At 37.5% G+C, this 17285-nt stretch overlaps 1 protein-coding gene across 9 annotated transcripts in view; it reads left to right on the plus strand.

Annotated features, from left to right (window-relative positions):
• Positions 1–17285, plus strand: part of lrrc7 (leucine rich repeat containing 7) — an 80843-nt gene that overhangs the window by 48462 nt on the left and 15096 nt on the right. For 8 of the 9 annotated variants that reach the window (XM_088425730.1, XM_088425733.1, XM_088425728.1 and 5 more), the window contains exons 8-21: positions 435–509; positions 605–749; positions 991–1063; positions 5094–5223; positions 5311–5426; positions 5617–5686; positions 6530–6629; positions 7311–7435; positions 9903–10121; positions 10196–10318; positions 11376–11487; positions 13785–13998; positions 14982–15488; positions 16986–17210. In XM_088425730.1, the coding sequence (XP_088281856.1) occupies positions 435–509; positions 605–749; positions 991–1063; positions 5094–5223; positions 5311–5426; positions 5617–5686; positions 6530–6629; positions 7311–7435; positions 9903–10121; positions 10196–10318; positions 11376–11487; positions 13785–13998; positions 14982–15488; positions 16986–17210 (2234 nt within the window). The remainder of the gene's footprint in view (positions 1–434; positions 510–604; positions 750–990; positions 1064–5093; positions 5224–5310; positions 5427–5616; positions 5687–6529; positions 6630–7310; positions 7436–9902; positions 10122–10195; positions 10319–11375; positions 11488–13784; positions 13999–14981; positions 15489–16985; positions 17211–17285) is intronic. The other variant, XM_088425729.1, reaches the window with a different exon arrangement.

Below are 17285 nucleotides of genomic sequence, written 5' to 3' on the forward strand. Positions count from 1 at the left end.
ATATGATGAATTTCCTGTAGACACCATCTCATTAAGGAATAAGGCATGGGTTCAGCTGGACCATGAAATGGGACACAGTGCCACGTGGGGGCTGAGGGAGAGAAGACTGGATGGGAGTTGACAGGATGTGACATCAGGGTCAGACAGGAAGTTCACCGCATGGTTTGCATCCCGCCAAGAGTCTCGCCCACTAATGCATGTTCACCACACTAAATGGCCGCAACATTCTTTATGATGGGGCCAGTTTTCCTTCATCATAGCAAATGCATTCTCTGCTTTATGATCTTTGTCAACTGAGATGTACTGTAGATAGATTTAGATAGTGTACCTAATTAAGTGTCCTGTGAATGTATAATTGTCTCTTGAGGTTTCTATCATAATCATGTTTTGTTGGTTTATATTTTGTTGACATGTGTGGTCTATTTGCATATTAGCCGGAGGTGTTGGAGCAGATCCACAACCTAAAGGAGCTGTGGATGGATAACAACTCTCTACAGTCCATACCAGGGGTAAGGACACTCAGTATAAAAAATGGCCTTCTGCAGTTTTATAGTTCTTTGGTTTTATCAGTGATTTGCCTTCCTTATCTCTCTTGATTTTGCAGTCACTAGGAAAACTTCGCCAGCTGCGCTACTTAGACTTAGCAAAGAATCGTATTGAGAATTTGGATGCGGATATTTCAGGTTGTGAGGCCTTAGAGGATCTTTTGCTTTCCTCCAACATGCTTCAGCACCTCCCTGACTCTATTGGTAGGTCCTCAGAAACAAATGTTTTACTGTACTGTATAAAATTACAGACCACAGACCTTCACCTAGTGCAGTTCAAACAAAAATGTTTTTAGTTTTTTAACACATTCAGTCATGATTCGTGTAAACAGATTGACTAGTTTTGAGTTCAATACTGTGCAGTGCAAACATTGTAATGTGAACCTGTACACAAGGTTACCTTGCATTTATCAACAGTTACAGTATCCATTTGCCTCTCTAACAGGAATGTTAAAGAAGCTGACAACACTGAAAGTGGATGACAACCAGCTGACCTCACTGCCGGGAACCATCGGGAGGTAAGAAACCTCCGTGAATATTCAAGTCGTTAGGACCAATTAAAGCTATGTAGATAATATTTTTCCCCCTGCTAGTTCAAAACTCAGTGTTAATTTCTGGAGGGTTATATGAATTCCTTGTGTACTACCCTTTGTTATTGTGCTGGCTGATGATTTGGGGGTGGATTTTGTGTGTTGCTTGCTGCGTTGCCATGGCATAAGTGCGAAGCCCAAGCAAGGGTGAGTAACATTAGCACTTAGTTTATTGCTCCAGGAGTGTGTTCAGAAACAAAAGAGAGCTCTTCCCTTGTGCCACAGATCCAAACGCACTGTGAGAAATTAAAAACATTGCATCAGTGTTTCATGCAAACTAAACTTTACTTTGGTTTCAGTGCTCAAATGTTTCCTCATGATTTCCTCCTTGAACTTTAAATGTGACTTAAACTCCTCACAGGCGCCAACTCAAGATGATAACCTTAAACCAGCCCACCACAAAGATTTTCCTCCAAACAATTTCATTGTTCAAAACTCTGAATAATACACAGTACATACTTAATTGTGCTACTGAAGCTCATCTAGTTTGTCATCATAGGGAATAATGTGGAGGCATTTTAAGTTATATCCGGTCTGACTTGGGAAAAAGTTTCTTTGCATGTGACGCATCAGAACACAACACAATATCTCCAAAGGGAATATTTTGTTGTAGCACCCATATTGCTCTTCTTTTTATAGTTAATAGAAGTCATTATAATGACTCAACCATAGACAGAGGTTACTGTAGTTGTGATGAATTATTTATGGTTACATATTTTCATTTTTCTTTTTCTGCAGTGCTTTGTTTCTGAATGCTCTGAAGAGTGTCTTTCTGAACAAATTCCTGGGATTAAACAATAAGTAGATCATTATTTTCCCCTCTAATACCTTTAAATAACTATGACATAGCTCTACTCCAGAAATGACTCCCTTTTAAATCAATGTGCTCCCATAATTATGCTCATATAGTCTCTATGGCTCTTAACCCAATTCAAATTTATACGAAAAGAATTGCCTTTTACTTCTGAAGATGTTCCCTTGGTTTAAGTCTAAGTTTCACGTTTAATGTTGCATTACCTTGTAAATTGACATTCTATAGCCCTCCTATTTTCCGACATGAATATGAAAAATTATTTATTTTTCTAATATTCCAACAGTGACAGCAATTTCATCATTGCTGTACAATACTGTGTGTGACTTCTATCTCAGCAGTAACAACAGTAGCAACCTACTAGTTTTATGATCTATATGTACTTAAAACAAAGATAAATACAGTGGAACTTGAAAGGTTGAACGCAGTTTTGTACATTGCGCCATTCAGTTCAAATAAATCTGTTCCAACGTCAAACCGTCAGCTATAGGCTGAATGATTAAATTTTTTGCCCTTCAACTATAACGATCAAAGTCCAGTGGAAATCAATATACAGTAATTGATTTTTTTCCTTGATGGTAGAGCAGTCACCGGCATTTTTTGTTTTTTGTTTTTGTTTTTGTTTTTGGTACATCAAACCTGTTTCAAATAAAGCTGTATCTTGATGGATTGGCATATAAAGAAAAGCAATAAATAAAAAATTCAATTCTCCATTATGCTGACAATAATCGAGGGGGAGCCCTGCACATAAATTGATGGGCTATCTATTTTTTCCTAAAAGATTACACTTGCTTTTGGCATAATAACAGTGCTTACTGCGTCATGTATTTTGACACAATCGTCATACAACAACACAAATGTCATGATGTTGGTGCATATTGGGATATGAATCAAATTCTTGTGATCACACAGCTGTTGCACACACAATATAGGATATCACATTTTGCCCCCAAAATATGTAGTTCCTCAACAGCACTTCACAGCTTCTGAAACAATGCAATTCCACTCTAAATAGTATATATCCACCGGAGAGTGGTTTGACCAAACTGGGAAAACTACATATTCAACTGGAAGTCAACCGAAAAGTTTTTATTTTCCAATATGTTTTATGCATCTCCACGAGTCTAAATGCAGTATTATGATTAATAGCATTTGTGGAGTTGATGTTGCCATGAGATTATAAAATTGAGTGATTAATTAAGACCTGTAATCAATTTAAACTGTTTAATCTCACCCCAAAAATTGTGAAAAAACAAAACAAACCTCAACCCTCAAGATTTTTTTTAAATGGATTTAGATTCATTATGTTTGGTGAATCAAAATACTTTATTGATATACAACAACAAAAAAGGGGCTTCAGTAATTTATTTTATTCAACAGACATGTAAGCATTTACTTTCTGCTGTATTTGAGACTAGTCCCAACTGCTGGCTACAACCTTTAGCTTTGACCACCAGGTGGAATAGTTTTCTTTTGTCAATTGCCAAGTTATTAGCAAATAACATTGAAATAAAACATCGTCCATACTGTAAATCACAGATTTGCTAAAGTCTAGTATGAAAAAGAGCTTTGATATAGCTTGCTAAATTAGCTTCATTGTTGCTATTGTTATCTGTAGCTGCAGTCACAGCTGGGTGCTTTGGATTCATGTGTTAGACTGAATTCCAGCTGCTTCTGTAGTAAAAAAGCTCCTTACAAAGAATGCATACAGAGCTCAAGGTTCATTTTATAACAAATCACGGTTCAATTTGCGAATGTCACATGACCAAGGCAAAAAAAAAAAAGGTGATCTGTGAAATTACCCAAGTTGGAGCAATGGCGATGTCATTTTCAGCTGACAGAAAGTGGCAAAACGGCCGCCCTGCGAGATTGATAAAAAAAAAAAAAAAAATGAGTGGCTTTTGCTGCTTAAGTTATATTCCACAGAAGCAGTTTGAATCAGCATGTTAGACTATTTGGAGGCACATCGAGCATATAATGATGAAGAAAATTACGACTTACATTAGGTAGCTATAATGCATAGAATTTGAAATTTTAACACATACATAATACATTGCTGATTAATTGGAAAACAGCTCAATCAAGTAGCCATTGACTTGTGTCTCAAAAAGATATAGGAATTTGCATGTGCATGTACTGTATATGTGATAAAATTCTGAGTTTATCAGCTTGAAGCGCTCAACTTCCCCTGACTCATTTTCTAAAGAACATCATGTACGGTATCTTCATTTTGTTTATCCTCTCTTCCTGATGATAGATAGAGTAATGACTAAGCGTAACTCTTCATAATGAGCTATTGTAGCTCCTATAGAACCATAAGGCAGTGGGGGAAAATTGCAGGGCCCTCTTGCTTCAATGTGACACCTGGCACTGATTTAAGGATTTCTGGGCTGATAAGATATCTAAATAAAGGATAAGAAACTCCCCTCCTCTCCTCCCTTCTCTCCTCCAACCGTATGGTGGCCCAGATGGTCCAGGCTGGTGGGAATAATAATGGCAGACTCTTTCAATGTTAACACTAACAGTACATGAATGTAAAGTTGCTGGCTCATTAGCATTATTAGGCCGCTGTTAGCCAGGCCAGTGATTGTCAAAGACAAAGGGGTCAAAGGGCCTTGTTAACACCCATGGATTAATATCCACATTTAACATCACATTATTTACACAATAAAAATGTATGATTGAGAATCAAAATTAAAACATAATATAATAAAAAGAGGGAATCCTCTACAAGGATTGTTTATGGACTGAATAATTTGGCAAGTTATTGATTCGTAAAAGTAATTGTGCTGATCTTTGACTACTTTTCCAAATGACCTTAGCTGCTGATTTGAAAGCAAAAGCTCAATAGTTATATTGATAGCATATATTGATATATTGATATTAATAGCAAAATATATATATACATGGTTAAAGAATGAGTTTTTGTGAAGTTTTTGTGAGACCATCCTATACAGTATTTCCCCCTTATAGCTTTGCAGTTTATCATCTGTGCAATTCACCATTTTTCCTCATAACGATGGCTTATCTCATCATAAGAAAATATAAGCATACGTGTTGTGTATTCTGCTATTATTATGATGATGATTATTATTTCTTTGCCATTTTCTCTGTGTATCCCCGTTTCTCACTATGTCTTCCACTCAGTCTTTGTCTGTTGGAGGAACTGGACTGCAGCTGCAATGAGTTGGAGTCGCTGCCTCCAACCATAGGCTACCTGCACAGTCTTAGGACCTTTGCTGCTGATGAGAATTTCCTCATAGAACTTCCTCGAGAGGTGACAATCCATTTACATTCTTTACACATTGCATCATGCATGCAATTTGTTGCTCGGCCTGACCCCAAAATGTGTGTTTATACTCAGATCGGAAACTGTAAGAATGTGACGGTGATGTCACTGCGTTCCAACAAACTTGAGTTCCTCCCTGATGAGATAGGACAGATGACCAAACTACGAGTCCTAAACCTTAGTGATAATAGGTACACACGCACACACACTGTAAAATAAACTCTTCATCAATGATTTTGTAGTTGCTCTTTCCGCCTACAGTTGCTATGGCAACCAGTGAGTGTGTTGCTATGGCGACATGCTCTGCAGGCTGTACAGTACGTGGGCAGAAGAAACATCTTTTTCTCATTCTGGCTCACCTCCCTTCTCTCTCATTGTCAGGTTAAAAAATCTACCATTCACCTTTACTAAACTGAAGGACTTGGCAGCTCTCTGGCTTTCTGACAATCAGGTAGTTCTCCCCTCTCTCCCTCAAAACGTCTTCCAACTGTTGTCAGTTTGCTTGATCAGAATATTAATCGCACTTCTGCGAAATCAGACACTAATACAACCATCATGAAGATACATGTAGTCTTTAATATACTCAGACTGTAAGTGGATTCCATGCAAACAATTAACTGAAATTATAATACCTTGATTCATCAATGAGCACTGCCTTTGACGCTAGTTTGCAATGCGAGAAACACAACAGTACACACAACTTTTTCCTCAATACTGCGCCATAGACTATACCGACACAAATATTGGAACCTCTATAGTTTTCTCTAAAGGGTTACATTATTGATTTGGGTATGTGTTTGAACGTTTAAACTTTTATTATGCTATTTCTGCATACATGTTTGAATTACATACTGAAGCGCAGTAATGCATATCTTCTAAATACTTTTACTTCTTTCCTCACTTTGTGGGGGGGCTGGGAATAAGATCACTTTGGTTTCAGCTTCCATGATGTTAAATGTCTAATTTTCTGTTCACTGATTAGTGTATTTAAATGATGTAATCTTAGCTCTATAATAATTTATCTGCATTTCAGAGTGTGTGGTTGGGGCAAAAATGTTTATTATTTGCACACTTATTTAACCTTTATATGTGGACATTTTGAGCCTGTACATCAAAGAATGTTAATCAAAGAAGCATTATGCACATGGAAAGGAAATAACATACCTGCAATGTGTAAATAAGCAAATGAGTTTTAGTTTACACCAGTGACACAGATAATATAGAAGTATTGTTTTACCTCTAATTTACACACGATTTTTTTTAAATGCCAACATGGATATCTCTATCATTGCAGTCCAAGGCTCTGATCCCCTTACAGACTGAAGCCCACCCCGACACCAAACAGAAGGTTTTGACCAACTACATGTTTCCTCAACAACCTCGTCATGATGAGGGTATAAGCTGTGTGTGCGTGGGTGTGTGTGAAACTATGATGGCAGGAATGTGGAGACTGATTACATCAGGCAGAAATGTTTATTAACTCTCTAGTACCCCGAAATACCTATCCAACTACACATAGTATACTTAATACGGACAAGAGTGAGGGTAAAATTTGGACTTTGGCCTTGTTAATGGTCACCACGGTTGACCGACTAAAGCCTGAGGCCTTACCGATATCTGCCGTCTTGCCAGACCATTTAATGATATTTAGCTTTGGTTCTATTATAATAGCTTTCCTTTTGACTGGACCGGCATCCTAAAAGATTCTACTTTTTTGCCATGATGTAAAAATGGCGGGGATATCGAGAAAATTACGTAGCACAAACAGACAAGCTAAACTGGAAGGCTACTGGAGACAAAATGGCGGATGAGACTCGGGCGTCGTCAAGTGAAAACAGTGTAGGCCGAGTACCGCGTAACCCAAGGACCACCTGTATTTCTAGGATTACCTTTAAACAAATGTGTTGATGAAGTATAATAATGAAATGATGACCACATGCTTACATATTAACTACTATGAATAGCAGTTTAATATAGTATTTTAAACCGCATTTTGTAATTTCTCTTGAAATTTACCGGGTAATTGGCAGTTAAACAAGGTCATGTTTTTTTTATGGTCGGCACTCTGTGTACAGATTATCAGTCGGACAGTGACAGCTTTAATCCTACTCTGTGGGAGGAGCAGAGACAGCAGAGGATGACTGTGGCCTTTGACTTTGACGACAAGAAAGAAGAGGAAGACAACTCCGGGAAGGTCAAGGTCTGCCCTTTATCTGTCTGTCCTGTCCTGTTGTGTCTGTCTCTCTTTCCATTATGTACAGGATATATGTGGAGTCGCTTTCTGTATATCTATGTACACACGGTTATGTTCAAGAGTATTTTGATAGGAGGTTATAGCCTTTTTGCTTAAATTATCATTACTCTGGATTCGACATAAAAATGTGAATATGTGATGAGGCTTTGCAAAAATATTGTATTTTGATCAGGTTTTACTTATTTCCAGTCTTTTTATATAAAACACATACATTCTAGGGAGTGCTGGTAAAAAGCCTTTGAACATTGGCAGAATTGGGTATTAATGTCTGAATAAATTGCCTGGAGAACACGGACACCACATTATCCTGAAATTGCTCTCTGAAAGATCATCTGACAGTCCTTCGCTGCAGCCTACTTTATTTTTTGCTTATATCCAGGTCTCAGTCTTCTCTTTTGTCTTTAGTTTTAGTGTAGGGATGTCCTGAACACATAATTGTAGTCAAACACATGGTTTTTATCTGATAGAGGTCGAGGCACATCATTTTCCAAATAATTCACAATATATTATCAAATGGAGCAACGTTATCTTAATTTTTATATTACAAAATGTTTTGTTTTGTTATTTTTTGTGGGAGGAGCAAGAGCTTCCTTCCCACTGCTTGCTACAGCTGTCACATTAATCAGAAATTTGAAAGTCAATAAACACCAATGAGCCCGTTCCAATAGTAGCCATAAGTGGGTGACAAAGGTTGTACAAAAAATATTTTTTTTGCTTTGTGACATTGCAGTGCTTTGGCCCAAAGTGACATTTTAGTTCCAGGCCCCAAATCCCTGAGGATGCCCCTGGCTATCATCAAGTCCAAATAATTTCAAATAATAATTCAATACAACTTAGTATCATTTTAGTATAATGCCAAATGTCTCCTTTTAAACTTATTTTAAGCTTATACATACATAAATGGCAGTACTTAATGAATACGAATACATTATTTTTTTGTGGCGCCTCTTATATTAAAGCTTTTAAGTATATAGTTCAAACGCATCTTGTTTTATTCCAAATATATTTGCATACAGTGGCAAAATTATAAACACTTTTGCCAAGATGCAAATATTTTTGGACCTAACACTATGCACATGGGTTAACAAATTTATTAGATCACCTGTCATAAAGGTAACAAAAAATCATCCAAGTGAATTTTCACAGATAATGATAATTATATACAGTATAAGCATTAAAAGATATTTTGGTCCAAGATTTTCCAGTATTGGTTTATTGGGTGGTCTAGTGCCTTTGTGAAGCAGTATATACAGCATGTACAATATGCTGTTGAATGCAATACACATTAAAAGGGGATGAACTAGGAGCTCGTGCACTGGTAGGCAACTCCGGTCCACGGAAGCTGCAATCCTGCCTGTATTTGATGTCTCCCTTCTAAAACACATCCGATTCAATCAATCTGGATCGTTTGGGTCTAATCTCAATGACGTTTAGATCTCAAATTAATTTTTTGATCTTCCAACACATCTTAACCTCAAATTATCTTATATTCTGTCGTTGTCAGACATTCCCATGAAAAGTCATTTCTTTAGCATTATTAGGTTGTTGCTTTGGTTGTTGTGTAATTACAGGCATCTTCATTTTTCATAACTAAAATCAAATGTTTATGATTTTTTTAAAGAATAAATTGCAAAATTTTCTATAACTTATCATGTTTTTCAACAACTATTTTCTCTGACGCTTGCAAGATTTTTACTTGAGTAAAATCTCTGGAACTGTAAAATCAGCCAATAGAAAAACCTATTCTTTTAAAATACAACTGTAATAGGTTTGTTTTATCCTTTAATATGATTCTTTTCCTGAATAAAACTACCAAATTACCGACATTTCTTCTTAGTCTTTTCACAGAAAAAAAATGGCAAAACCTCTCACTTCGTTTAGTTCTGATCCATCGGCACCACACACAGAAAGCATTTGCGAGGCCGTGGAGGTCATTTAAGGTCTGGGATGATGACAAAAATATACAACTAATAGGGTGTTTCATCTTGTCTTCGTCAAGTGCGTCAAATTTTAATTTTTCCCAAAAGCCGCAAAGTAAATCTTTGTAAACGCCCATCTCTGCCTGTCTTTGTGTTGATGACTGTTGGTTCAAAGTCATCAAGGTTCAGCTGCCACATGATGTTAACAGAGTTGAGTTAAGTGAGTTAATCTTTTGTTAATGCTTTATAAAATTTAAATAAATCTCCAGAATTAATGTTTAAACTTTGACGGCCCTGCTAAAAACACTATAGTTGCTTCAAGGTAGTGCAGTTTATTTCAACCAAACCGTGACTTGGTGTAATTCGTTTTTTAGTTTTTCATTGGCATACATGTATTAATTGTATTGACACAAAACTAGTGAAGACTAGTGAACAAAAGCTCAAAGTTGATTAAACATTGAGCAATGTACTTGCTCTGATGTTTTTTTTAACAGGTGGAGATAAATCTAAAGCGCTATCCAACACCCTACCCTGAGGACCTAAAGAACATGGTCAAGTCAGTGCAAAGCCTTGTGGGTAAAAACGTTCACACTGGCCATGGGCACCAGCATCACCTTAGCACAGGCACTGCCACTTCAGCAGGAACCAATATGGAACTTACACACCATAGTAAAGAGCCGTATGAACCACCATGGCCCCTGCCCCCGAAAGAGGTAGACACACACTCCAACTCACACTGCATCGGCGAAACGTGAATACATTGTTTGGTTTCATCTGCGCTTACTAGATAACAGACAGAGAGATGCAGGACTTCTCTCAAACTCCGCTAATGGATCAGGGATCAATGCTTAACTCTGGCATAGACATCCCCAAGAGGAAGGACAAAGAGGACCTGACGGAAAGCTCAGAGGTTCGTATCTTAAAGATTTCCTCAAAAGCTTGCACATAATCAAATTGGATGGTGTGTCCTCAAACTAAAAAAAAACAAATTAAAAGCCATCTATATAATACGATTTCTATGTCTATAGTTTCCAAAAACGCTTTTCGGTAGAAAATATTTCGGTTTGTGAAATATCATATCTTATCAGGTTACACCTAACTTACCACATTGTTTGAACGTCAACCATTCCATTTATTGTGCTAACCATGAACCTTTTTTTGGGATGGGATGAGATCTTGTACGAGATCTCACAAGATTAGAACATCACAAGTTTTCCTGCACAGCGCGAGATCTTTTTTGTCTTGGTTATTTTTTGGCAATGGGGTACACAGGAGAATGCTCAGCTTAAATACCCTGACATTTTATTGTACAGAACTTGATGCCAATGTTTAGCGCAGTGTCTATGATAAATTAGACGCTAACTAGCAACCCAGATTGCATTACTTTTCGAAGCTAGTTTAATAGATGTAAATGAATCTGAACACTTTGATTTTGAGAACCACACGGTTGCAATATATATATTGTGTACACACACACACACACACACATTATCTGAGTACCAATATGAAGGATATTCCAGTAAGAGGAAAGATCTCAGTTACAGCCCAAAAATAAGCCTGACTCGTTTATGTATAATTTGCACCCTGGATCGTTAATCGTCTAGTGGTCTGCTCAGTAAAATGAAAACAATTTGAAAACAGGAAATTTTATATTCAGCATTATTTTATATTATAAATTTGCCAAAAATCTTGTTTCGTGGAATATGTGTTTTATCTCATTCCTGTTGTTTTTGAATGTATGACAGCATCAACATTGAGGTATGTGTTGTTCTAAAATGAGAAGTGTTATTTTCTTAAGAGCTTTACATTTTTGGCATCTTAGATTGTTGTAGGTCCTATTAAAAGATCCAATTATCAAAAGACATGCTTAATCATTTGCATTCTTGTAGAACATTTTAGTTTCATCTCCACACCAGTTGTCAATTTGCCCTAACATCACAGCATGACTTATAATTGACTTCCAACAGGACTCAATGGGCGGCTCACCAAATGACATCCGCATCTCTGACATGAGACCCACCCTGGTGGAGCCACCGATGTACAAACCCAAAGTGGTGCTGCTTGGCAAGGATAAGAAAGGTGTCACATTACACTGAAACACAAAAGCCTGCTGGTTTAAACACATTTCATCCAGTCTATAATGAAGCGCTTGGGGCTTGCTTGTAATAGTGTCCATTAATTAGTAATAGTGCCACACAAATTAATTTCAGAGCTCAACATTGAGAGTGAGGGAATACTATTATGCTGCTACAAAGGATTGAATTCTATTCTTTATTTTGACATCTGTTCATTTATTTCTTAAAGGCCTCGCTTTTAATCAGTCCACTTGCTCGGTGAGCATAACCCGAGTTGCTCAAGGTTTGTTTTAATCTGATTTCCATATTTATTTTAATTCAGCATTGTGAATGTTTCTTATTTTAACAAATGTTGTGTTGTGTATTTTGTTTAAAAATAAAACTGTTTTTATAATGTAGAAAAATGGCATTTTACCCCAAAAGATTTTCAAATGTATATGTTTTGTGAGGTGTAATTTCAATACCGCGATACTGCGATATTTTTGCTGAAGGTTATTGTACCCTCAGAATTTGATATCGTCCTATGCCTACATTTCATGCTCATTATCCGTACGTCCCTGTTTCGGTCTGGGTAACACAATCAACGTAACCCCCTTCTCTAAAGCATGTAAATATTCTTAATGTAACCCAGACTCACAAATTTTGCTTGCATGTATTTATAGCCAAGGACCGAAATTCATAAAGTGCAAATATCTTAATTTTTAAAGATAATTAAAATTAAAGACGATTATCGATTAAAATTAAGAAGATTTTAATTTTATGGATTACCTGGATATAGCTGAAGTTTATCTATGAGGGTTTTTTTTTTTTTCCCTGTGCGAAAAAGGGGTTTTATATACTTTTGCTATGAACAAGCATCCTGGATATTAGACACAGAGAGTGGACCCACATACCGTGAGCGCAAGCAAACAAGGTTTTATTGAAATAAAGCGGCATGACAAAGTGAGCAGTGATAACAAACACAAATGGAAAACCACGCCGACACAATGTCGACATGGAAAATAATACATAGAGGGAATGCGTAACTCCATTGGATGGGTAGAGGCACAACGGGAGCTATACTCTGTAACAAGATTAATAGGAATTGAATACATTCTACGCAAGAAAAGAAATATACTGTACTAGCTCAACAAAAAAATACAATTTTGACTGCATAAGTCAGAGCTTCTCAATTATACTTTGCAGTCCCCCCCAGGGAAGTGAAAACTTTTCACGCCCCCCGACTTGCCACGCCGACCAGAAATAAGATTATTTATAAACATTGAAAAAGGATACCTAAAACTGTATCCTTTTAAATAAATAATAATAATAATAATAATAATAATAAAAAGCAATACAAACCAAATTAGAGGCATATGTTGGGAATTTTAGTTTTGAGTTATCGACAAAAATATTTTTTCTCTCTGAAAGGTAGATCTTTGGATTTATACAAAAACAACTGCCTGAAGCTCTTGACTTTCATTTCAAAGAAGTCAAAAATTTCATATTGTAATTGAAGTGTAAGAAAGTAAGCTACTAGTAGACAATGTGGATCGATGCTATGGACTTTTTCAATCTAACAAGCGAGCACGTCCCTTAAAGATGACACCGAATGACCTAGAGTCCCTTCCTGAAACGAGCTACATAATTAAATAAAGTGACCTACAAAAGTTGAAAACAACAAGAATGTGACTCTTTAGTACACTGAGGAGAAACCAGATGAGCTAACAGTGGTGCCAATGTATACAAAAATATTATACTTACTATACAAACATGGTGTTCCTCACCTCATGGCAGGCAGTTCATGTTGGAGAATAATGCAAATGCCAGGAAATGTTGGGACCCTCATATCGGACCACTTCAATGCTTCGGTTGTACATAGAAAATCTGTCCATAAAGATACTGAACAGAATCTGTGACAAAGGGCCGGCTTGATGAAGTCAATTCCTCACCGAAAACAAATTTAACTTACTGTCGGCAATGCGGTCCAATCTCTAATAATGGTGATGCAGGGACCGAACAGCTTGTATCAGGGAGTTTTGGTGCACCGCAGTAAATATATTAAACCTTGAAACCTAATACATGTCGTGAATGCACTCTAATTGGCATTCCTCCATCCTGCTGTGACTCATGTTGTCATGCGAGGAGATTCAAAAAAAGACAAATTTAGACAAAGTCTAATTTTTTAACAAAGGGAGAAGTTGAATATCACGTCTTGTAATAAAATGTAATACAGTATTACTGAACTCCATCCACCTCTGTCTGTGAGTATTACAAGGTTATTTCACATGACATGTCTCTCTCTCTGTCTCCTCTCTCTAGAGTCTACAGACGAGGAGGTGGATAAGCTCCACTGTCTGAACCACAGCGGTTCCTCGGCCACCTACTCTGATTACTCTCCCTCGGTCGGCTCCTCTGGCTCCTCCAACCAACCAGCTAACACGCACTCGCACACTCACTCTCACCCACACCAACACAACCCTGCCCTGTCAGCACCCAACAAGGACCAGGCTCCTCAGACGCACTGGACCAACAGGTAGCCACAAATACACAATCATGCTTCATGGCCATTCCGTGCCATTTCTGTCGCTTCCTCACAGCCATCCATTTTGTGCTCTTTTGATTCAGCTCCATCTTCTCAACTTCAATCTCCTTCATCTATCACGCTCATCTATCTTCCATCTTGTCACTTTGCATTATCCATTCTCTCGAACACTTTTGCAGCCCTCATGCCTCTCTGTCTTTCTCATTCCTCTGCTTGCTCCGTCAAGGTCAGAGAAGCTCATTAGGATGCTGCAGACCGGTCACGACTCGCTCTGTTTCTCTCTCATCTCTTTCCTCCCCCGCCTTAAAGTTGATCAGTACAAATATCAGGATACTGTTACTGTGTTGAGGTCATTACCACTAAACATAATGCTTGCAGTGACTCCACAAAATTAAGCGAGGAAAATTAATTATGCACTGTAGCATCTAAAACCACTGTTTTAAGGCTTAAAGCAGTAATGTGTTTGAATTCCATACCATAATATAGGTAAATGGTTGAAGTAGTGTTGATGCCCGACAGAGTATAGTTTAACATCAACCAAAGCCAATAAACAGGTGACATGAGTTCAGGAAGACCTGAACAGCACAAAGCAAACCCAAGGATTTCATTTGCCTTGAATGTGTTCGAATTTTAGACCTCTTTTAACCTTTTTTGACATTGACATGTTTTGTTTACTTCTCATTAATTTACTCATCCAATCGTTATGCAGAATGTGTTTCTAGTGGAGAAGTCGGACTTTCTGTCATAATGAGCAAATCCACCATCAACCAAATCAGCTAGTGTTGTCTCCCGGAACGTAGCTTTTAGACGTGCTAAAATGCATTCATCTGAACACTATTAAAAACTTCTGATTTATACAGAATATATATATATATATATATATATATATATATATATATATATATATATATATATATATATATATTTTTTTTTTTTTTTTTTATTAATTTTATCTATGCTCTGTCTTCATTTAGACTGGCCCAGTCTTTTCCTAAACCCATTGACTCCAAGCCACTGCTGTCACAAAGAGAAACTCCTTCATCAGGGACCATGCAGCAGCATGGCGATAGACGTCCACTGAGCGAGCCTTTCGATTGGGCCGAGGCCCCTCACTACGACAACACTGGATTTGATGCTGAGGAGTCCCCTCTAGATGCTTCATCGTCTAACACGAGCCAGGGTAACCCGCCACTGGGTTCCAAACCTCGAAGCCAGTCAACGCATGGCCGTCGTCCCCTCTTAAGACAGGAACGAATTGTGGGAGTCCCATTAGAGCTGGACACACAGACGCTCCCCTTTCACAGCAACCAACGCTCCGCACATGACAATGAATCCCAAGCTTCTGCACAAGCTCCTCAAAATCCTTGGCAGAATTGGACCCGCACTCCAAGCCCATTAGAAGACAGGACAGCTTTTCCCTCCAAATTGGACCTTACACCAACTTCAAGCCCCAACCCAGAGCGCAAGGTGGCAGAACAAAGGTAAATGAAGCAGGACATCATCAATTTCACTCCTCAGTAATTCGCCACTTTGTGTTTTATATGTTTTGGACATGGATTATTGTTCAACACAACCGATTGTTACTATGCAAAGAAGAAGAATGTTTGGAGACAGGCTTTCACACATCATTGCTCTACTGATTCTACAGTCAAAAAGTCAAAAATATTTCATCTTTATGTTTTAATAGTTACCAGTTCTGTCATGTACATGCAAAACTTTCACGACTGCTATAGCTCACAGTCCTGGGCAAAGTACTTACTCCACATGTTATCTGGGGCTTTTGATGACATTTGTGACCCGCTCTAGTCCACTTGTCGGTGAATAAAGTTTCGTGGAAATTACAAACTTAGAATGCTTAGGCAAAAATATTAATTTTGAGAGTCCTCCAAAACCACCCTCCCTAAATTCATTTGTGATGCACTTCTCAAAAGTTTATATTGTAATCGAAGTGTATGAAAATAAGGGATTAGTAGACACCGCAACCCAGTCAAGCTGTCACATAATAAGTCGGAGCCTCAAATGACATTTCTATATAAAAAGCACTATAGAAACTAATAAAAGTAAAAAAATACAGTATACCATAATGTTACTCTCCAGCAAGTAATCAAACAGAAGACAGTGTATGTACAGCTGTGTTGTTGACAAGGTTGTCATCATGGATCTGAACACTAACCGAATTGCGTATCCTCAAGAAAAATAGTTAATATTTAGTTCTAGGATTCCTTTCTGTAACAAGTTAAATTTCCACTTTAATTAAATGTATTTAAAGCTACTTATGTCACACACACAAAGGTGGCCCTCTGTTATGTTTACCTCTGGGCAAAGGACCTCCCACCAAAAGAGGAGATACAGTATATTATTCACTTTGGAGTAAAAGTTTATAAATGCCTTGAATGTAATAAAGTATTGTAATGATGTTATGTAAATATTATAATATAAATAATTTAAGATTTAATAACTTCTAAATGTTAAGCATTTTATGCAACATTTTCTTGTGATGACATGACCGCATACGTAAGTGAAAAATGAACCATCCATGGCAAATTGACAAGTCCACTTCATGCTATTTTAAGTGGGATGAGAATAAAATCTAATATGAGCACTGTTAAACTGGAAGAAGAAAAGATCATAGCAATTAGTCTTACCCCTGCCCCATCCGGTATGTTAATTGAAGTGACTTAAGGTGTTCCTTTTTTATTACGTTGAATGGAATAATATCCATCAAAGTGTTGTTTTTTTGTTTTGTTTTTTTTCATTTCCATCCCTCCATGTAAATACATTCTACCAATCGTTATATACACTGTATTTTTTTTTATCTGTTCAAATCATAACTACACTTAGAGAAAAGGTGATTTGCACTGGACGGACATACAATAATCATGGCACACGTTCTTACTTTTAGTCCACTGCTGCTAATTGTACCCATCACTACTGGTTGTATGGTGTTTTTAAATTTTTTTCTCTCCCTTTGCCCCAAGGCGGGACCAATCGTCAGGACCTCTTCCTGGTAGCTGGTCATATCACAACAATCAGGCGGAACAAAACAGAAAGGACCAGCTCACTGTCACAGGGGGCAACAAGGTAACCGTGGTGATGAGTAAGAGTTCTGACCGATTGTCTCCGATGATGAAAGAAACAAGGTCCAAGTTTAAGAAATCCCAGAGTATTGATGAAATCGACATTGGCTCCTATAAAGTATACAGGTAGATTTTGCATTTGTTACACTACCCGTGAAACACTTTAATGTATATTATAATGCATATTTTTTTACACTTGTT

Source organism: Hippichthys cyanospilos, chromosome 10, assembly GCF_059441005.1.
Source record: "Hippichthys cyanospilos isolate Australia breed blue-spotted pipefish chromosome 10, RoL_Hcya_1.0, whole genome shotgun sequence".
Classification (NCBI taxonomy): Eukaryota; Metazoa; Chordata; class Actinopteri; order Syngnathiformes; family Syngnathidae; genus Hippichthys; species Hippichthys cyanospilos.